General features: G+C 19.8%; 1 protein-coding gene across 1 annotated transcript; it reads right to left on the bottom strand.

Moving 5' to 3' along the window:
- Nucleotides 1-1,082: 1,082 nt before the first annotated feature.
- Nucleotides 1,083-22,834, bottom strand: LOC135120041 (uncharacterized). The gene is made up of 18 exons (XM_064044397.1): nucleotides 22,758-22,834; nucleotides 22,611-22,692; nucleotides 22,503-22,548; nucleotides 21,768-21,885; nucleotides 17,208-17,263; nucleotides 15,649-15,771; nucleotides 14,822-14,883; nucleotides 12,992-13,046; nucleotides 11,833-11,890; nucleotides 9,678-9,805; nucleotides 8,690-8,767; nucleotides 5,813-5,831; nucleotides 5,192-5,262; nucleotides 5,072-5,125; nucleotides 3,764-3,922; nucleotides 2,205-2,293; nucleotides 1,855-1,974; nucleotides 1,083-1,144 (listed from the first exon to the last, which is right to left on the bottom strand). The coding sequence occupies exons 1-18, from the start codon at nucleotides 22,828-22,830 to the stop codon at nucleotides 1,141-1,143; spliced, it is 1,395 nt and encodes a 464-aa protein (XP_063900467.1). The 5' UTR covers nucleotides 22,831-22,834; the 3' UTR covers nucleotides 1,083-1,140.
- Between the last annotated feature and the right edge of the window lie 427 nt (nucleotides 22,835-23,261).

Raw genomic sequence — 23,261 nt, 5'->3', positions numbered from 1 at the left:
TCAAGATGCATAGGCAGAGTTACAATTCCTCTGGTATTCTCGCAAGAAATAAGTTTTACTTTTGGTTCTTAAATGAGCAGTATATCGAAATTTGTGTATGTATATATATAAAGGTATATTAAATGTAAGGGTTAGAATATAGCTATGGATATTATGTGTATAAACAAGTAAGATCATGTAGAAAATATATAAAACACAAGATATATAAAAAATATTTAAAGCAAAGAACACTTATAGACCGGTTTTCGTCTGTATTTAAACTTTCTCAATAGGTCAAAAAATGCTTTCGTAATTGTAATAGAAATTTAACTGTACCAGAGATTGGTTTCTATAAAATTTTACTCGTTATTTGGTTCCTAATTGATTTCACGAATTCTATCAATTCGTCACAAATTTTATGAGCAACCCAAAAAAGAATTTCAAGGGTCGGTATGCTTAAAAAGTTTTGGTGAAGTAAATGTGTGTCAAATTATTTTGTATGCGGAAATAAGTTAATTTCTCTGTTCTTGTAATTTTATTGGTGGTTTCACAGGTAGTTGATTGGTTTACTTACGGATCATTTTTCCTGTAAAAATTTAGGTGTTTGTGTTTTGTGTTGGTATGCTCTGTGTATTTTGTTTTATGACTAGTATTTTATACTTGATGTATTATATTATTTATATTCGTGTTCAATGTCTTGTGTTTCCCGTTTTTGAAGAAAAAGTTTGCTTTTTTGCGAAGTTCTAAATAAAAACTAGTTAGTCAACTCAATCTTAGGCAAAGGTTATAATGACATCCTGATTTAACAACTTTTTATACTAAGACACGCAAATTTAGAGGCCGATCTATAAAATTAAAAACTTGTATCTTTTTATCTGTTTAAAAGTGCTTTATTTAGCTAATTAGTGTTTAATATTCGCAGTGGGCTACACAGTTATTTATTTTTTTATTAGCTTGTTTTCGTTCATTAACGCTCTCGATCTACGAAGTTTTTATATTTACCACGGATATATACTTGAAAAGTCTTTGTTACACCCACGTGCTGTCCAAAAAATTATTTTTTTTAGTTAAGATAATAAAATTTATCATATATAAAAAAAGAAAATTTAATATTTTCCTGTCTTCCATACTGACTTTGCTCTCCAATATTGGCGGGTCTTGCTACCTTGACATAATTAACACTTTAATTTCAAGTAAAGGTGTATGTTAATAAAAACATAAGAGATAAAAAAAAAATTGCAAAAAGGTAGTTTACTAAGGTGCTGAAGTTGATCTCACTTCAAGAATTAAACAATGAGCTTTATAACAGTATAGCATTACTAAGTTGAATAGGTAATTTTAAGATGTTTTCGTATATCTCTACACGTTTTTACGTCTAAGGACGGCAGTAAAGGCCCCTTTAGCGAAGCTCTTATATGCGGTCTTTCCGTTTTTAAACTTCATATACAAACAAAAATGTCTACTTTTATTTTTAGTCTGTAATCATAAGAGTTAAACTTTAAACTCAACAGGGTGAAGGACCAATTCGTTATAAGAGATTTAAACCCTTTAACGATATTTTTAACCACGAATTAGTATTACGCTTGTTGCAATACAAGCAAATTGGAGTCGTTTATATTAACTTTCCTTTTCTACGCATAAGATTGTCTCTTAGTTTTTACCCTTAACTTATTTAAATAAGTTTCAGATAAAGGGTTAATAATTCGAGTTCTCTCTCAACAGACTTGTATTTGCAGAAAATGCAAAAGATCGCACTTAAATAACGTCAATTTTAACTTAAAATTCAAAAGTTCTTATGCTGCCACAGCTTTATAATAGATATCTACATATTTCTAGGCATAAAGATAAAGAAATTAAATAATATTTGATATTTACTTAAGAATTTCTTCAAGGCCACTAAATTCTTCGAAGAAAGCAGTAAATAAGTTAATTGCGTTAGTGATATCATCCAAACCACACATTTCTCTTATTGAGTGCATGCTCAGCTGCGGGTTCCTTTATTAAAAAAAAATTATATTAAATAAAGTTTAGTTGCACAACGTTTATAAACCATTAGTTATAAATTTTATGTTATTTACCGTTAGCTACTACGCAGAACTTTTTATAAATAAACCTTGAATAAAAATATTTAATAGTAATTAGGACAGTAAAATATACTCTTATGTGAACTGTTCGTTTGTGTAACCTTTAAGATAATGTACTTCTATGTAGATGCTTTATTTTACCCGATATCTACTGTTCTGATTCCAAGGTTTGTAGCTAGAATTGGACCAATAGTACTTCCACACGGGGAGTCATTTCTTACGCAAAAATCCTTTAAACATTATTATAAATATTTTTAACAAGCAAAAATAAAATAGTTGAATAAAATATTTAAACTTTGCAAGAAAAAAGGTTTATAATAGCCCCAAAAATAAAAACCGTTTATTATTTTGTTTACAATATATTCTGCCTATGAAGTAAGCAAAATTAATAATAATAAAAAAAGAATTAGCACAATTTTTAAACTTAGCGGTATACTTGTTTATAAAGCTCGCGGGACAGGAGCCCAAAAAAAAGGCCTCCATCTATATGCGGAAAATCACTTGATTTATGTATTTTTTTAAATAAATTTAAATAAATTTATTCTATTTCATTAATAAACCAGTGAAAACCACTGATCAACTACAAAACAAGTGACTAATGTTTTCCTATATCATAATTTTCGTTTTACAGGTTTAAAACCGAAAACTAAATGCATTTTTAGCCAATGAAGTAATATATTGTAGATTGAATATGCTATAACCAAAATTTGATGGTATTTATTTACAATTTAAAACCAATAAAAGCAAATCATCTTTATATGGGACTACTGTTACTTTTTTTGTTCTCCTTTATAAAAAATAGAAGTAGTTTACGTAGGGTAAAAAAAAAAATTAATAAGAACAATGTTGAGTAAAAAATTTGCTTCCTTCACTTAAATTTTTTAATAGTTTTAATAGTGTTTACTTAAAGTTCACTTAAAAAAAGGTATTAACCAATTACTGGTTCACATATGTTTTTTCTGTATCATAATGATAACATTTATAGCTTTCAATTCCCACGAAGAGCATTCGAGCGCTACTTACTCGGTCACGTGGCACAGGCAAAGTGCCCTCAAGTGAGCAACCCTCATGTTTATAATATAAAATTTATTCTTATCACTGATTTTCACAGTAAAAGAAGAAACAAAATTCGAACTGACCTAAAAGAAAATGTTTTACTAACTTTTAAAAAAATGAGTGCAAAACGTAGACGGTATAAACCCTTTATGATTAAATGATGCTATTGTGGGCTTTCTGAATGGCTCAAAATCTAAACCGTGAAACTACATTGGCTATTCTAACTTTCAATTATGATATATGTAAATTCCGAATGCTGTTTGCTTACGAGATTAGCCACGTTCGCCTGAAAATCAACGACATTTTATATAACTTCGTACATTAAAAACTTTTTAAATGCAGTAAAAAAAATTCTCTTCGTTGACTCATGCTGCCAGTTATAAACAACAAGGAAAAATAAGTCACTCATAGGTTTTTTTATAACTGGATTATATATTATTATAAATTGTGCCACTGTAATGAAATCTTCCCAAATTTTTTTTTAATGATGATTAAACCAATGTACGCATATTTTATCACACCAATGAGCTCTTATTAATATTTTTAATATAAAAATTTATGAGTAGGGATTATACATTATTAAAAGAAAGTACTAAACCACGCTATTTAATAAGATTAATCTAAGAAAAATAAAATAATTATACCTGAATTGTAATGTTCCGTTTATGCGCAATATTTCTAATAAGCGCCGCTGTCTCTGCAGTGGTTGCATAGCGTTGATTCGAATTGAATTTTATGACAGGACCGTGATGGAGAAGAGGCTGATGATTGGCTTCATGGGCTTCCGGATGTTGGGGATGAAGCTTTCAATAAAAAAAAGAATAATAAAAAAGAAAAAATGACGAAGTTTAAGTACTTAATAATAAAGAAAGCAAAAATTAATATATTGAAAAGTAATAAAAAAAATGATTATAATAAGTAAAAATTATTATAATAGTATAATAAAAAATGCTGAAACGCGTGGGAAAAATATACTAATATACGTATATAAAAGCTTTCCTAACTACCAAACAACTATTACATACAAAGAAGCTACAATTAGATCAGAAGTAAAAAAATAAAGACTTTTTTTGTAAAAATTCTAAGAAATATATAGTAATAGATTGTTGTATATTTTTTATGCAAAACGGGAGTATTGCTTAACGTGTAGTGACTTGCAGCATGGGAAATAAATAAAAACGTATTAAAAAAACTTATCATAAAAAATAAATTAAATATTTTAATTTATTCAAAGTGAAAATAATATTCACAAAATTATTTTACACCCAAAAGTTGGAATATTTCAATTTCCTTTTAAAACTTTTTTTATTATAAATATTTGTAACTTATAAAAAGACGGGAAAAACATGCTACCCAATATAAATTAAATAGCCTTAAAAATAATGAAAAGCAAAGAACCCAAAAAATGGGCATAACCATCTTTTATTTGTTTAAAAACTTCATTCAAGGTAGTGAAAATGCTCAATAAAATTTATAATATTCAAAAAAATCGTAAAATTTGTAATAATAATAACAATTGAAGTGGAAAAAAGACTATAAACTTAAAAACCAATAGGAAGGCTTCCATTTACTTCCACTCCAATGCGTGACAATTATTGTGCACATTATTTTGTTATAGCGAGAGCAATTTTTGGCTCAATAATAACTAATTTGGTAATTTATGATTTTCATTGCACCACAGTAAAGCACATTATTATAATAATAATTATAAATAAATTTCTTAAATATTTATGTATAATTTTTTATAATTCACTATAATTCGTGAAAACATATAAAGTAAAAATTTTTGATCAATAATAAAATATTAAAAGAACTGAAAAAATAATTAAAATTAAAAAATACTACAAAATTTCATGATTTCGTTCAACGAGACAATAAAATTACCGCGTAGCCTTTAAGAACCAAAAACTCAAAATATAGAGTGAAAATTTTATATTTGCAAAAGAGCTTACAGCGTGGGCCATATCCGCACTGAGTAGAAAAGAGCGCGCAATCGACATCCCCAACTTTTGGAAGGAAATAGAAGAAAAAAATTATTTAAGGGTTAACATATAGAATTAAAGTTTCACTACTTCTTCTGAATTCAAAAATCCTCCAATACGATTAATTGTTTGTTGTAAAAAGTTGGAGGCAGCGCCGTACGCTATTAAAAAATGTATTATAAATAAAAGCGGGACTTTTACAAATTAAAAAAGTAATTATAAATGTTTTATTAAAATCAGTAGATTCATAATAATAGATAATAAAAGGATTGTGCAGAAATACATATAAATATTATAGTTCCATTGGAAATTATTAATACATTTCAAGAAGAGTAAATAATAGTGGACATCACTATAAAATTAAAAAGTTAAGAGGAAGCATAAAAATAATTTCATTAAAAAATAATATTCTATCTAATAATTAATAATTATAAACATGTTTACTATATAAATTGAATGGTAAAAGGATATAAGAAAAGATATAGTTTTATTGGTAATTATTATAATAAAATATTCACTAAAAATAATTAATAAAATTCACTAATTTAATTGGTCTAAGAAAACTATACCCCAATAACTAATAATAAACCAATCAAATTCTTTATTATTACCTCTTAGGCAATAATAATAACCTATATTTTTCGGAATCGAGTAGTACCAATACAAAATTTTTTAAAAAAAAGTTCTAAAATTACAGCTAATATTAATCACCTGAATTTGATCCGATTTCCTATTCAGGAAAGATTGCCATATTAATACCAATAAAAATAATGATATAAATATAAGAAAGTCTTGAAAAATAAAGAATGAAAAAAGAATAAATAAAAATAATGGGAAAAAAATATTTTTCATGAAAAAGTATATAAAATAAAGTAAATTTCATAAAACATTTAAGAAAATTGAAGACTTTAATAGAAAGAAAATGTATTAAAAGCCAAGTTGTCATATTAGTACAATAACAATAATGAAATAAAGATAAGAAAGTCTTAACAATTATAGAATAAAAAAATAGGAAATAAAAATAATGAATAAATTTTTTTTAAAAATAATTATATAAAGCAAGTCGTTTGTATAAAATTAAAAGTAAAAGTAAATTTCATTAGAAAAATTAAAATTAACGAATGAAGTTTAAAAATAGCAGAAATTGAAAAAAAAATAATAATTTCTAAAAATAAAAAAGAATTTTTTTAAATATAAATAATAAATCTTTATTCTAAAAAAGTAAAGTTGTTGGGACTTTGGAAAAAAAATTAATGATATTCAGCAGACACGAGACAAAAAGAATATATATTTTCTATATTTTTGTCAATAGAATTAAAAATTAAACAAAAGAATAATAACGATAAAATATAAAAATACTTTCATAAAAAAATATGGCATTATTATTTTTTTAAAAAAAATTATAAGAAAAGTTAATACTAATAAAAAAATAAACTAAATATTATTTTAAAAAAAAAAAGTTTAACAAAAAAAAAAAGTTAATAGTCATAAAAAATATTACATTTATTTTTCCTTTAAAAAAAAGTTATTAATAATAATATTAACAGTTTCATAAGGAAAAAAAATTATGAAAACAAAAAAATATATAAATAAGTTAACGATCTTAAAATTTTTTAGAAAAAAATTAAGGAAAACAAAGTAAATTTACTAAAAGGTTAATAATATAAACATTTTCATTAAAAAAAGTATATATAATTTTTTTTTATAAAGTTTAAAGCAAAAAAAAATAATTAAAAAAGTTAATAATAATGTTAACATTTTCATAAAAACAAGCACACAAAATTTTTTAAAATGTAAAAAAAAATAAAGTTAATATTAATATTAACTTGTTTATATAAAAAAAGTTTAAAAAAAAAGAAAAAGAAAGAATAATAATAATATTAACATTTTCATAGGAAAAAAGAATATATATATTTTTAAAAAAATTTAAAGTAGACAAATAAAATTAACAAGAAAGTAATAAAAATACAAACATTTTTCATAAAAAAAATTTAAAGATAACGAAAAAATAAAAAAAAAAGTTTAATAATTATAATATTAACATTTTAATGAAAAAAGTAAATATTATTTTAAAGAAAATATAAAGAAAACAATATATATATATATATAAAAGTAGGCGAGGTCACAAGACTGCGATAATTGTTCTTATATCCACAGCGCACCAAGTGACAAAAACTAAAACCCCCAAAGCCCACGAGATTTTCTTAAGAAGGGTTAAAAAAAGAGGTATTGTAGCTCTTTCAGCATTCATTAATAATATTGAAATCATCATAAAGAAAAAAAAATTATTTATTTTTACGTTTTTACTAAATTTTATTAAAAGTAATTATATTTTATTATATTTTATGAAATTGTTAATAATATTATCTTTTTATAAATTTTTTCTGTTTTTCACTAAATTTTATTCAAAAATAGTAAATAATGTTTACAATAATATTAATATTTTCCTGCAAAAAGTAAATATTGTTAAAAAAATTGATGAGATTGAAGTCTTCATAAAAAAGTAAATATTGTTATTTTTAAAAAAATTGAAAAGTTAATAATAGTAATATTAAAATTTTCATTGAAAAAAGTAAATATTTTTTTTTGGAAAAATAAGGAAAACAAAAGAGGTTAATAAGAAAATTAACAATAAAAATATTTACATCTTACTATAAAAAATTCAATATTATTATATTTATAAAAAAGTTTAAAGAAAACAAAAAAAGTAATAATTAAAACATTAGTAAACATTTTTTTCCTGAAAAAGTTAGGAACACAAAAAGTAAAATGAAAAAGTTTATATAAATAGTAATATTTATTAATTTTTTTTCTAAAAAGTTGTATAAAAAATTGTAACCAGAAATAAAAAAAAATTATTTTGAGAAATTATTAATTAAACTTTTTAACCAAAAAGAAAGTAGAAAGTAAATTATATAATAATAAAGATTATTACAATTTTTTTTATTATAAATAAAATTAAACTATAAAAATATATATATAAAAATAACTAATAAATATTTATTCATAAAAATTATTATAAATAACTTATAATGAATATAAAAATTAATAAATTCATAACTATTACTATCAATAAAAGAATTGTGTAAATACAATTTTTTAGCAAGAAAAATAATAAATAAAAATAGGAATGCCAAAAAAATAAAAAAGCTTTAGTGAATAATGAAAAGTAACAAATAGAAAAGTTTGTATATAAAAAATAATAAAACTAAATTACAATAATATATTTAATAAAAAGTGTAACGAAAAAGATAATAAAATCAAAACGTCATAAGCGAATAAAAAATTTATTCGTTACATGAAATATAGTGGAGTATATATATTAAATAAATAAATAAAAGTTAAGAATAAGACTTTGGAAATAGAATGGAACATTATTGTAAATAAATAAAAAAATTCAAATAAAAGTAAAAAATATAAAAATAACATCATAATTTTAATGAAATTTTACAAGAATATTAAAAAAAATGCAGTAAAAATAATAACAAAAGTAAGTGTTTAAGAAATTTTTATAAAAAAATTTCAAAACTTTATAAACAGTAAGAGAAAGACATGAAAAATAATGAACAATAAAAAAAATAACGAAACTTCGTTATCAAAAAGCGCAAGTAAATAAACATTAGACTCGTTTTTTAAATTTTCTTCTCGAGAAGCATTAAGTAAAGCCTAAAAAGAAGTTTTATTATATAATTAAAAATAAATATAGAAACAATAAAAAGAAAAATATTAAAAAGTAATAAAGTAATAAAAATTATTGTACTTAAAATGTTACAAATAACAAATAAATTATAAAAAGTAAAAATATTTTATATGGAATATAAAAAAATATTTATATTCCAATTTAATATAAAAATAATAATAACAACAATATTTCACAGATATATTTTAAATAAAAAATATAAAAATGGTAAATACGTAAAATAAGAAATACAATTTAAAGAAAAAAGGTTTCATAATTATATAAAAAAACACAATTTAAATAATAATAAACAAATATTTTAAAAAAAATTTCATTATTAATAATAATGAATAAGTATGTAGTACAAATAAAAATATATATAAAAAATACTCACGAAAAAGTCATGCTTATTAGTATTAAAAATATATTAGCCAATAAAAAATAATATAAAACTATATAAAAAAATATAAACCAGTAAAATATATATAAAGAAACGCATAATAATACTAAAAAAATTTCATTAAAAGAAGAAAAATAATACATTAAAAATAATGAGAAAAATATCAAGTTGCACATTTTTAATAAAAAATAATAATTAATAAATAAAAATTATAAAGTTAATTTTATTTACAAAATAAATACAATAAATGTATTTTTTAAAGTTTTTATAATAAAATTTATTAAAAAGAAATATAAAAAAAACAAATAAAGAATAAAAAATTATAAAATTTTAATAATAAAAAAATTATATAAAAATATATTAACAAAAATATAATAAAAAAAATTATAAACAAAAAGTATTATGAAAAAAATTAATTTCAAGTTCTAAAATACCGAACAAAACAAAAAAAAAAGGTAGTAACAAATAAAAGTGATAAGCATTAAAAAAATGAAGACCTTTAAAGAGGTATAACAACCAGTAAGATTATCGAGACGAGCTGAAAATATAAATTCATCTTTAAGGCCACCAATTGTAGCGGGTTGATGATCAGCGAGACAAAGTTCAAAGTCGAGAATATTCTCCACTACATAAAAATTCGGGAAACATTTTTAAAAAAATATAATATAAAAATTTTATATTTTATTACATTTATTAAATGTTTAGAATTTCACTTAATATTAATAAAAAAATAATATAAATATAATAAACTATTTAATAAAAAAATTATCTTTAAATAAATTTATAAAAAAAAGTATAAATATATAAAAGACTGTTACATGTAAATAATAAAGAATACATATAATATATAAAATAGTAAACACAAAAATATAATTAATGGAAATGGTAATATAAATATAAATCAATATAAATAAAAACATAAAAATTCGGGAAACTTTTAAGAAATAATGAATGGTCTATAAAATAAAACTAATATATTATAAGATTTTTTTTTAATTAGTTAAAAAAAAATTACGAAAAAGATAATATTCTTTACTACATAGAATTCATGACACTTAAAAAAAAAGTTAATTAGTAAATAAAAAATTATTTTATTATACATATTTCAAACTTTTTAAAATTGTATAATAAATGAAAAAATATTCTTTACTACAAAAAAAATTCGAGAAAAAAAGCTTTTATTATAACATGTTTTCAAAAGTTGGAAAACATAGAAGAAAAAAATATATAATATTCTTCACTACATAAAAAAATTTAAAAAACTTTTAATAGGAAAAAAAATATATTTTAATTACCTTTTTTAACAAGTTAATATATTTATAAGAAAGAATAAATAATTATATATTTTATTGTTTTTTTTTAAAAGTTAAAGAAAATATAAAAATTTTTTAAATATGATAATATATTAAAGTTAATCTTTTATTACAGTTTTTAAAAGTCAGGTGAAATAGAGAAGAAAAAATATATGAAGATAGAAAAAGTTTTTTGTATTAATTATTTTTTTATTTTTCTTATGATCTAATAATATTATATATATATTGTCTTAATAAAAGTATATATAATACAAAATTTATGGTTGTAGAAAATAATTGTTGGGCTGAAATATTATAATATATTCATTAATTTATTACTCTCCATTCAGCGTCATCCAATAAGCTCTCATGTTGAGCTAAAAGTTTATATTGGTGGGATGTATAATTTTTTTTTTTTAAATTTTTTATAAAAGTCATTAATTTTTTTTAAAGTTTTTTCAAGCCAACAATAATAATTACTTTTGGGGTAAAGAAAAAAAAAGTCGACTTTTCTCACTAAAAATAAAACAGACTCCCCAAAAGATTATTAACGTTGAAGAGGCGCGAAAAAAAATACACAACATATTAAGAATGCGCACGAATCAACGGCTTCCGTTGATATATTGTTACTATAAAATTTCACCCCAACAAAGTGCAAAATTGTTATAGCAAAGTGCTTGGAGACATTTTTTTAATAAATTTTGGAAAACTTTATAAACAGCGAATTTAGTGGAGCTCTTATGAACTAAAATACCAATAGAATATTAAGAAAATATACTGCAGCCACCAAAAAAGTTACTCATGTAAAAACATTGCTTTAAAAAAAATTTTAATGACGGCAAGGGCACGTGTTAGATGCGATTTTTAATACGAGTTTACCTCCAAAAATATGTATATATAATGGAGCTTCCTTAACAAGGTTATAAAGTTTAAAAAGATCGTGCGGGTACACGTGCTGAGCAACTCTAAGAAATTTAGTTTTCACGTGTAAAATTTATTAAAATTATTCATTATAATAAACAAAATAGAAAAAAATGATTGGACTATTAAATATTGCTCAAATTTTTTATGAAAACAAAAAAATATATATAAATTATAATAAAAACCAAAAAAAATAATTATAATAAAAAAGTTTTAAGGTTTAGTAATAAAAAATATAAATATAAAAATGTTTCTAATAATAAAGTTATTATTATATAATATATAAACATAAAATATTATAAAAGTTTTATATATAAAAAAAATAAGAAATAGAATAAGAATTATTATTGAGTAAATAAAAATATATTAATACAAATAACTTTATTAATAGTTTTATATATAACAAAGTTTATATTATAAAAAATATATAAATAGAAACCGTCACAGTTTAGAGCCTCGGCAATGCAGGAAAGGAGCGTTGCAGAATGTTTAAAGTTCTATTAAAAATAGTTATAAAAGTAAAAAAAATAATGAAAAAATTAACATAATATAAATAAAAAAGAAAATAATAGTAGTAGAAGAAAGTATAATAATGATAATAAAACGATAATAAAATAAAAAAATATAATAAATAATATAAAAACAAAATAAAAAATGATTATTTAAAAAATAATAAGAAAAATATAAAATTATACTAAAAAATAATAAGTAAAACAAAAAATATTAATTTAAATAAAAATAATATATATAATAAATAAAATATAATAAAAAAAATTATACTAAGTAATGAATAAAATTAAAGATATTTTAATAAAATGATATTATAACATAATAAACATAAAATAAATATAACTTTATGTATGACAATAATTATATTAAAAAAATTAAAATGAAAATAAAAAAAAAATAAAGCAAATCATAAAAAAAAATAAAAAATAATAATTAACACTAAAAATATCAAAAACTTTCAAAATATTAAAACTTTTTAGTATAAATTTTAATAATAAGTTTTCTCTATACAATGTTAACTATTTATATTATTACTAATAATTTTAATTAGTATTATTATTTGTAATTAAAATTTACCTTATTGTTTTTTTATTATATATTATATTCTTTTATTTTCATTTTTGTCATCGCGGCCATCCTAGGCATAAACTAGCTAATAAACTATTCATAAAAAGTGCCTGTACTGTACAAATACTATTACATACATATAGTACAAGCACTATTATTCACCCGCGCCATCCGGATCAAGAAACGATCCGAATGCATAAAAAAAGTTTATATATAATATCACTACGTTTTTTTTTAATAATAAAACTTTTCCTGGTTAATAATATTAAGTAAAAAAATATTAATAAAATAATAAAGTTAATCCTTTTTCTTATAAAAATTTTATATTTTTTACTGATTTTATTATTTTGTGTTTGTATAAAAAAGTGTATTATTAGTAATAATAAATAAAACTTTTAAGTAAGATAATAATAATTAGTAAAAGTAATAAAAAATAATATCTTACAATATTCGTTCTTGTAACATTTATTACATTTACTATTTATATTATTATTTTATTATTCTGTATACTGAGAATTTACCTGCTGATAACTTTTTGATAATTCTTCTTGAGGAAGAAGATCTTTATTATCTCCGCTGTAGATAAAAAGTTTTACATATATTAAACTATAAATAAAAAAGTAAAAGTTTATAAAATATAAAAATATAAAAGAGGAAAAGTATAAAAAAAAAAAAGAAAAAACTATAAAAAAAAAGGTTAGTAAAAAAAAGTTATATAAGTAAAAATATTCAGATATAAAATAGAAACAGTTAAAAAAATAGTAAAATATAAATAAAAAAAGAAAAAACCTAAAAAGATATAAAAATCATTAATTATTAGTTGTAAAAAGCAAAAACTTTATAAACTAAATAAAAATTTTAGGGCTCATTATTTTAATGTGCGTCACGCTTTTACCAAAAAATACAGGACGATATAATTTTTTGGTACTAAAAAATAATTCATTTCAGTAAAATTAGTGTTTTGTGTAGTTCAAGATTTTAAGGGAAAATAACGAATATTGTTTTTTGTTAATATACTCCAAAGCATAAATCTATAAATTTTTATATAATATTATTAAGCTTGCACGTTTTTTATATTCATTAAAAATAATGTAAATATAAAAGTTTTTTTTGTAAGATTTTAATAATTTATTTGTAAAAGTTTCAAAAGTTCCTATGTTGGGTATACAATAACTATTCTGATTGGTATAAGATTTCTATTCTACAAGATAATTGTTAAGTATAAATCATTAAAAAAAGTGGATATTTATAACGCATTCATGATTTTTTAATTAAATTAATAATTTTTTTTGCTTATTTGTTTGCGTTTGCACTTCTTATTAATATTAAATAATTATTTCTTTATATATAAATTTTACATGTAAAAAAGCTTTCATTGGTAATTTGTAATGATATAATAAGCATAATTTTTTTTTTCTATTGCTTATTTAGTAAACTTGAAGCCCTACACTATAAAATTATTGTCCTTAGAAAAGTTTATTGTGAGGGATTGGTGATTTCAATGAAGTCATCCTTATTAATTTTATTGGTTGTTATTTGAGCAAAAATAGTCAACTTGTGCATTTATTTAATAATTACTTATTTGTTTCATTAAAAGTATTACAACTTTTAAATTCAGTTGGTGTATTTATACGGTCATTTGGTATTGGTGCGTACAAAGTTATATTTTTTGCAATTCATATAAGAAAAATTTTAAGGTAATTTTTTGATATATTTTACTTCATTAAAAGTTTTTAATGATCTTTTCTGCATACCATAACCGTAATGAATAAAAATACATAAAATTTCTAAAACTTTTAATTTACTGGCAGATAATTTTTTTTTTACGTGTCATTATTTTTGATGTTAAAGCGTTCATTATAAAACAAAATATTTATAAAACTTTCATTAGTTTTGCTGCTGTAATAGCGAAAGTTTACGATTGGTTATTATAAAAACCTTCTATCAGTAAATTTATATATTTGCAATGTTCAATAATTTTAATGATGCATGTTTTTTATGAGGTCAATATTTGTAGAAATATATGTTTAATGCATTTCATAAATATTATAAATGTTAATTACTTAATTTGTAAAAAAGTTAACAGTGATTAAATAACTTTTAAGCAATACATCATTCTCAAAAAAAAAGAAGAACGCCATTGGTCAATACAATAAGCAAGTAAAATTTTAGTGAATATACATTTAATTTTTTACAATTAACTTTTTAACAAATAAATGTTTATATATACTAATAAACTTAGCTAATATACCAATGAAAAACTAAATACGCCTAATTAACTTTTTTTTAAAAAACTGTTTAACAAAAAAATAGAGAATTCTTCATAAATATATATTAGCCAATAGAAAAACCATTTATAAGAAGTTCCAAAAATGGGAATAATATGATTTTCAAGGTTGAATTTAAATCCATCCTAATCATAAAAAAATATGACTAATCAGAAAAATCCTTCACTAAAAATTTTTTAATTAGAAAATTGCAAAAAATTTAATGAAAAAAAATTTTTTTCACTAAAGTTTTCTATTATTAAAAATATTGAAAAAAATAATTTTCACTAAATTTCTTTCTTATAATTATTTTTCCATATAATTTACGATTAGAAAATAAATAAATATTATTATAAGTATAAAAAACTTGAGTTTTTTAATAACAATATTGCAAAAAGTTTTATAAGTAAAAAATAATAATATTCTCACTAAAGTTTAATATAATAATAAATGTTGCAAAAATTTTCACTAAATTTTTTTCTATCGATAATTATATTTCAAAAAGTTTTATGCGTGGAAAATATTAACAAAAATAAACAACTTTCACTAAAGTTTTCTATTATTAATAGTATTATTAAATATTATCATTATATTTTATTCTATTAATAATTATAGTTAAAAAAGTTTTATGCGTAAAAAATATAAAGAAAATATAAAATTATAAAAAATCCTTTAATAGCAGTTAATAATAACTTTAAGTTATTGGGAAGTTCATGAAAAAAATTATTGAGTTTAAAAATATACAAAAACTTATTTTATAAATTCATTAGTATATTTAAAAAAATTATAAAAAACGTTTAATATAAAAATATACAAATAATCTAAACTTTTACTTATAAATACTAATAATAACAATATAAAATATTCATTAAAAAAGAAAACTTTATAATGGTAATAAAAACGGAAATGACCTGATTAACGCTGCGCTGCATATGAATAGCGAGAGTAGGAATTCGAAAAACCGGTCGGTCGATATGGACAAGTGCTTGTCGGATGGACCAAGAACTGCCCTCGCACATAACCCTTCCGGCCACCTAGAGCAGATTAAACAGTCAGTGCGTTGTGACACGTGAGTAGTATAAAGGAGGTGGTCAGGCGATACTTATAGGGGCCTTTTATATAAAAAAGGTTAAGTGCAATATACTACATATATAGAAATCACGAGGCTCATGTTTACCACGTGGATTGAAGAAAAGATGTAATGCGACAAATATACAAAATCCATGTGACTAATACCAGTCATTTGACTTTCCCGGAAAAAATATATATACTGTCGTTTCCTTTCCGATTCAAACACGTGACACATAACTGCTTACGTTATCACTCACTTACTAAATTTGCACACGTGTCCTGCTAATAACGCGCCATATGACTACTCTTCACGTGCTTGCTCACAAGTTCTAGACGTTTAAACCACGTGATCTTCTCTAGCACGTGGAAAGCGAGGGCCTTACACATGTTTCTGTCAGCTACCAAATGCATAATATAGTCGCCTTTTTAGACAATTTGACACAATATATATGCAACAGAACGGCACGGTCAGTCGACTTTGTAATAATTGAAAGAGGAAACCTATAGAATGGCGCTAAAATTATATGAATAGCATAGTATTAGCATATTCCTGTTGATTCGCCGGTGAATAATGGTGCTTGTAGTATATGTATGCGATAGGTACTCTTAGAAAAGAGAACTATTTACTAGTATATTATATATATACTACGGCGAGCCCCACTAAAAAAAATTCAAAAAAATGAGGGGCTGCACTGATAAAAGCGTCTCCTTAAAATCGTTGTAACTATAAAAAAGTGGCAGTGAAAAAAAAATAATGAAGCACAAATAGAAACCAATAGGCTAAAGTAACTCCGTGAATACCAATAAGATAAAAGCAATATATATAAAGTAAAATAAAAATAAAAAATAAAATAAAGAATTTTTACATTATAAACCATACACCTAATCATAATGTAATAAAAACCAAATTAGCCAATTAAAAAGGACACAAAAAATGATAAACAGGGAATAAGTAAATAAAAAATAATGGTCACACCACTAGAAAATAGCCCAACAACAACAAAAAAAAATAATTATAGTAATAATAAATAAAAATTATTTTTTGAAAAAACATTTTTATTTCAAAATTTTATTTAAAAAAATAAAAATTCATAAAAACTTTTAAATTTAAATAAAATAAAAGTTTACAGGGCCCTTGAAGTTATATATAAAACTATATAAAGCTAATGAAGCTAAAAAAAGTTAGTAATACAATAATAATTTGTTATACTTTTGTGGAAGTTAAAAAATTTCAAAACAAAATTAATAAACTTTTATCAATAATAATGAAAAAAATAAAGTTTTTTTTAATAAATGTAATGAAACTTATTTATAAAAAGCGCTAAAAATAGTGAAATTATAAAGCAAAAAATATCTAAAAAGCTGAAAAAATAATTATAAAAACTTATTTCAATGAAACCTTCAAATCTCGGTCGAACCACGTGTGCCATAAACCACCTCCATAAGTCTGAACGCCTATAACAAATAAATAATAGATGAAAACTTTAGAACGGAAAGAAATTCATATCAGAAAAAATTATGAAATATTTATAAAATAATAAAAAAAATAATCAAATAAAATTTATTAGTTTCGTTTTTCACTACAATAACGAAATTTAGTAACAATGAAATAAATAAAAATAATAATTTATTTGTATCGCTAAATAAAGTTTAAAAAAAACCTCAAAATGGTGTACAAACATTTTGTTTAAAAAAAAAGGAAGAAAAATGGTGCGAGAATATTTTTTGATGAAAATAATTATAAAATTCATTTAAACTAATAAAAAACGCCGTTAATGTAAAATCAGTAAATTTATAGAAAAGTGATAGAATAGATAACCACAAATAAAATAGAACAGAAAAAGTTTTTTAATATAAAAAAATAAATAAAGTTTATAAGTTTTAAAAACAAAAAGTAAAAAACTAAAACAAAAAATTTTAAATATTTACAAAATATAAAAAAATTTAATAAAAAAGTAAAGAAAAGAATTTAATATCATTAAAATTAGTTGAATAAAAAAATTTCAATTTTCTAATAAAAATGACGTAAAATGTATAAATATTATATAAATAATATTCTTTTATAATGTTAATAATACAACAGAAATATATAATATTACTAAATTTATAAATTAATATAAAACTTTTTATAAAAAAGATTTTATTAAAATAAAATTTTAAAGATTAATAGTAAAATATATAAAGCAAAATTTATTGATAATAAAGTAAATAATATTTATTGTAAAAATAGAAATATATAGAAAGAATAAAGAGAAAAAAGATGTCAAAAACAGTATTAACTTATTAAATATAAAAGTTATTATTGACAACAATAAATAACAGATAACAAAATAGTAATAATAATGAAAAGTATACCATAAAAAAATAAAACTAACGCTATTGTACTTAAAATTTTTAAATTTATTATAAGGGATTATATAGAAAATAATAAAATTAGTTAAACTATAGATAAAAGTAAAACCAATAAAGTAAAAAAATTAAAAGTAGAGAAAAAATGAACTCAATATCTTTTAAAAAGTAAAGTTTTCAGATAAATAACTAAAAGTATTTAAAAAAATATATATAAAAATTTTGAAATATTTTTCCAAATTTATTTTCCGTTAGATTAAAATATAAATAAAAAAATAATAAAATAATATATAAAAGTAAAAGATTTATGGATTGTATCGTAAAAGATTAAACCACAATAAGATATAAAAATTTTTTCTTGAAAAGAACTTATAAAAATACTTTAAAAAATTTTAAACAATCCAAAAATTTATTATTCATTTAAAATAAATCGTTATAAATTTATATATAAACAAAAATAAAATCAAATAATATATATAAAAGATTTATAAAATTGTATTAAAAAAGTTAAATCAATAAAAAATAATTTAAAAAAATTTCAATTAATGAAAAAGATTTACAAGAAAATTTAAAAAGTTTAAGTATTTTAGAAATAAAATATTAATAACAGTAAATATCGATAAATATATATGTTTAATATAAACTAAAATACTTATTTAAAAAGTAGAAATATTTGTAATATTATGTTAAAAAATTAATATCAAGCATTTTACCAAAAAAATATAGTTAAAAAAAATTTAAAAGTTATAAACAACTAAATTTTGATTCAATAAAAATAAATCATGGAAAATTATATTTTAAATAAATTGTACCGAAAAAAAAAATTATAACACAAAATTTACTAAAAAAATTAAATTTTAATAATCTTAAATTGAAATTTAATAAAAAGTATTAATTTATAGACAATTCAAAAATTCAATATTCATTGTAAATTTATATAAATTAAAATATTTATATAAAAAAATATTAATAAAACTCTATTAAAAATATTTAGAAACTAAATTTATTAAAGAAATTATAATCATAAAATTACTTTATTTAAAAAATTTCCATATTTATAAACAAATCAAAATTTAGTATTTATAAAAATAATTCATCAAAAATTTATATGAAAATATAACAATAATAAGGCAAAATATTAATAGGAAAAGTAAAGATGTATAAAATTGTATATAAAAAATTATATCACGAAATTTATTAAAAAATTTTAAATTTATAGATGTTTTAAAATTCGTTATTCATTAAAAGTAATTAGTTAATAAAACAATAATAAATAAAAATATTAATATAAAGGATTAAAGGATTTATAAAATTGTATTATAAATTCCAGTCACAAAATTATTAAAAAATTTAAAATTTAAAAATATTAGTTAAAAAAAGTTAAAAAATTATGTAAGAAAAAAAATTAGCTAAACAGTACAGAATTAGAATAAGAAGCGAAATAATTATATTAAATATTAAAAATATTAACAAAATTATAAGATTCATAAAATTAATAAGGCTTTATGTTTTTATAATAAAAATATAATAATTATAGTAAATATAATAAAAAGTTAAATATATGTATATATAAACTGTTAGGTTTAACCAAAATGGCATAATAAAAGTGAAAATCTAACTAGTACAAAAATAATTAATTATTAAATTAAAAAAATATTAAACAGTAAAAGAATAAAAATCTTTAAAAAAAAGTGATGCTAAAATAAAAATGGTAAAGCGAAATTTAATTATAATAGTTGTGAATTTTTAAAGTAAAGAATTACAAAAAATCAAAAAAAAAATTACAATTATATAATAATTTTAGAAAAAAATAAAAAAAAAAGTCAAAAGCAGAAATTAAAGTTTTCATATAAATAATTTTAAGATTTTGTTAAAAATTTAATTTAAAAAAAATAAATGAAAAAAATGAAAATATAAAATGTTTATTTATAAAATTACTACTTTAATAATAAATTAAAAAAACAAATAAGATTTTCTATAATAGAAGTTAGAAGAATTTAATTAAATTTAAAAAAAAATTTTTTAAAAAAATTATAAGAATTATAAAGAGGAATAAAATTATTTTGTGATTGAAAATATCAATTCTAGAAAAAACTATTTTTAAAAAAAAAGTTAGAAAGTAAAAATTTAAGTTTTTATAAAAATTATTAATAGTTTTTATTAAGAAGTTTGGATTATAAAAAATTGAAACACGATAAATTAGTAATATAAAAAGTAGTTACTCTAAATTAAAATAAAAAGGAATAAAAGATTTTTTTATAATTCAAGTTAAAAGTTTTAAGGGTAAATGTTAAAGAAAATAGAAAATAGACTAAAAAAATTTATAATTAAAAAAAAATATAAATTATTTTGTTAAATACCAAAAATATCAATTTTTTTTTTATAAAAAAACTAATAAATTAATAAAAAATAAAGAAATTTAAAAATTCAAGTTTTTTATAAAATAATCTTAAAATTTAACTATAAAAATTTTAATCGTTAAAATTAAATAGAAAAAATAAGAAATTATTACTTTAAAAATAATTTAAAAAGAATTAAATTTTTTAATATAAATATAAAGTTAAATCATTCAAAATGAAATTTTATGAAAAAATAATTTTCAAAAAAAAATTGAAAAAATATATAAAAATAATTATTATATTGTTAATTAATAAAAAATATTGTCTATAAAAAAGATTATAGGTATAACTAAAATTTAATAAAAAAAATAAAAAGTAGAAAAAAAATATATTAAATACTAATTAACAAAAATAATAGTTAGAAAATTTAAAAAAACTCAATAATTCATAAAAAGGACTTACTATTTCTCTATAAATTTGAAAAATTAATAAAAATTAAGTGATTAATATAAATAATAAAAATAATTTATATAAAAAGCAAAAATAATAAAAGTTTCTAATAAATTTGATAGTGAAGATTACAATTTTTTTTAGGGAATATTAAATTTATAAACTGTCAAAAATACTAAAGTTTATTAATATATAAGAACAAAAAAATTTAAGAAAAAATCTGTTAAACAAGTAAATTTCAAAAAGTATTAAACATTTTTTATATTTTTTTATAAAAAGTTGAAGGAAAAAGTTATGTACTAAATAGATATCAAAAACTAATAATTATTCATAATTTTTTTTTAAAAATTTAAAAATTTTAATATAAAGTTAAAAAATTTAAAGTTGAGTAATTCATAGATATTAATGATTAATAAATATAAAAAAATTAATTTATAAAATTATATTAAAAGTTTAAGAGAATAAATTTAGATAATACATAAATATAAAAGTTTAATTATTTTTTTTATTATTTTAAGAATTTAAATTTTTTCATGAAAGTTGTATAACAATTCGCAAATTTTTAAAAAATAATTTTAAAATTAAAGTAGAAAGTTTAAAATAACAAAATATATTAACTTAATTAAAATATAAATAATAAAATAAGATAATTACTTATAAATAAAATAAAAATTAAATTAATTTACAAAAAGTTAAGAATAAAACTTGAATTAAGAAAAATAAAATAATGAAAATTGATTATTACATATAAATAACTAAAAATAAAAAAAAGATTTTAAAAAAAAAATTAGTAAATAGTTACATAATTATAAGGTAAATACCAACAGCGCAATAATTGTGTTTCACAATTTTAGAAATGGGTTTTAATTTTAAACAAGGGCTATCAGTGTGAGCAGCAATAATGTTAAATCCGCTTCCTTTACTGTAATTTCCGCCTAACTAAGTAATTCGGAAAAAAAATAAAAAAAAGAATAAATTTATAAAAACTAATTTAAATTAATTGTCAAGAAAATTTGACAAAAAATTAACTTAAAAATGAATTATAAAATTAGAGTAAATTATTATTCAAGAGTAGCAACAAGCAAAAGTTAAAAGTACAAAAAAAAAAGTTAAAATATATTAACGTGAGAAAATGTTCTAATAACTTCTATTTATAGTTTAAATCATTTGAAAGTAAATGTTAACAAGTTGATATAATAAACAAAAAATTTAATAAATTCTTTAAAACTATTAATAAAATTATCTTATTAAAAAATCATTTTTAAAAATTTCCAACTCTATATTAGTACTCTAGAAGAATACAAAATATTACGCTAGTATAAAATTTATTTAAAGTAGATAATTAATTTGTAAAAGTTTGCCAAAAAAGTTATTATTATAATATAATAATAAAGTTTGAAAAAATAAAAGTAAAGATATATAACCACAAGCATTCCCACTTACTCTTATTTTTAAAAAAATTATATATATAACAAAAGTTTTTATTGATGTAATAGATGAGGAAACTACTTTGCTAGATTTAATATATTATATTTATATGATAATTTCGTATTTACGGCAAAAGCAATGATAGAAGTCCCGTTCCGAATCAAGAAGTATTTTCTATGTATATATTAAAGATAATAAGTATTTATACTGGGAAGTGTGCTATAGAAATAATTTACCCTAAACTTTTAAGTATAAATTTATTATGTTCTTTAATTTCAATAAATCCTGCTTTTTCTAATAGTTGTTTGGCTTCCTGAACTGCAAACTCGCAACGTATTTTTTATATAAATATAATTATTTAAGCAAAAAAACTAAAAAAAAACCGGCATGAAAAGGAGAAGGACTAGAGTTTAGGAAATTAATAAACTCTGTTCCAGTTTCTTTATAATCAACCATTCTAAAACCTTAAAGAATGGCAGAATAGAAAATAAACCGCTACACTGCTCAACTTATTTTTATAGAAAAAATATATAAAACCGCAGTTAACCTACAACAAATAAGAAAAGACCAGAAACGAACTGCAAGCAAGAAAATGACTTTTTACTTATTTATTGCGTTGGCGTGTTTTAGGCTTAATCTACATTCCCTTTAAGAAAGTTCGGGAAGCTAAATTGTTTTTAAGTGATAATTATATTTATAAGAAAACTTTTCTTTAGATTAAAGTTAAATTAGCTGAGTAAATTTTCACTGTCTTTATAGATATTATTAGTAAGATTTATTAGTAAAACTACAATCACTGTTATTATTATATCAATTGCTATAAATAAGTCATAAAATTGTATCATAATTGTTATAAATTACTAATTGTTACTTTCGTTATTTTAAAA

This window comes from Zophobas morio, unplaced genomic scaffold (assembly GCF_036711695.1).
Source record: "Zophobas morio isolate AGI-343-1 ecotype UQ-CSIRO unplaced genomic scaffold, CSIRO_AGI_Zmor_V1 ptg000332l, whole genome shotgun sequence".
NCBI classification, from domain to species: Eukaryota; Metazoa; Arthropoda; class Insecta; order Coleoptera; family Tenebrionidae; genus Zophobas; species Zophobas morio.
This window is presented reverse-complemented; position numbering and strand designations above follow the sequence as displayed.

Bases quoted from the DNA above. Each gene is read 5' to 3' on its own strand.
- LOC135120041 (XM_064044397.1), bottom strand. From the start codon at position 22,830: ATGGTTGATTATAAAGAAACTGGAACAGAGTTTATTAATTTCCTAAAC. The intron at 14,884-15,648 runs GTCATTTCCGTT...TTTTATGATTAG, and splicing joins TGCAGCGCAGCGTTAATCAG to GATGGATTTAAATTCAACCT. The intron at 8,768-9,677 runs GTCTTCATTTTT...ACTTCTTTTTAG, and splicing joins GTTGTTATACCTCTTTAAAG to GCTTTACTTAATGCTTCTCG.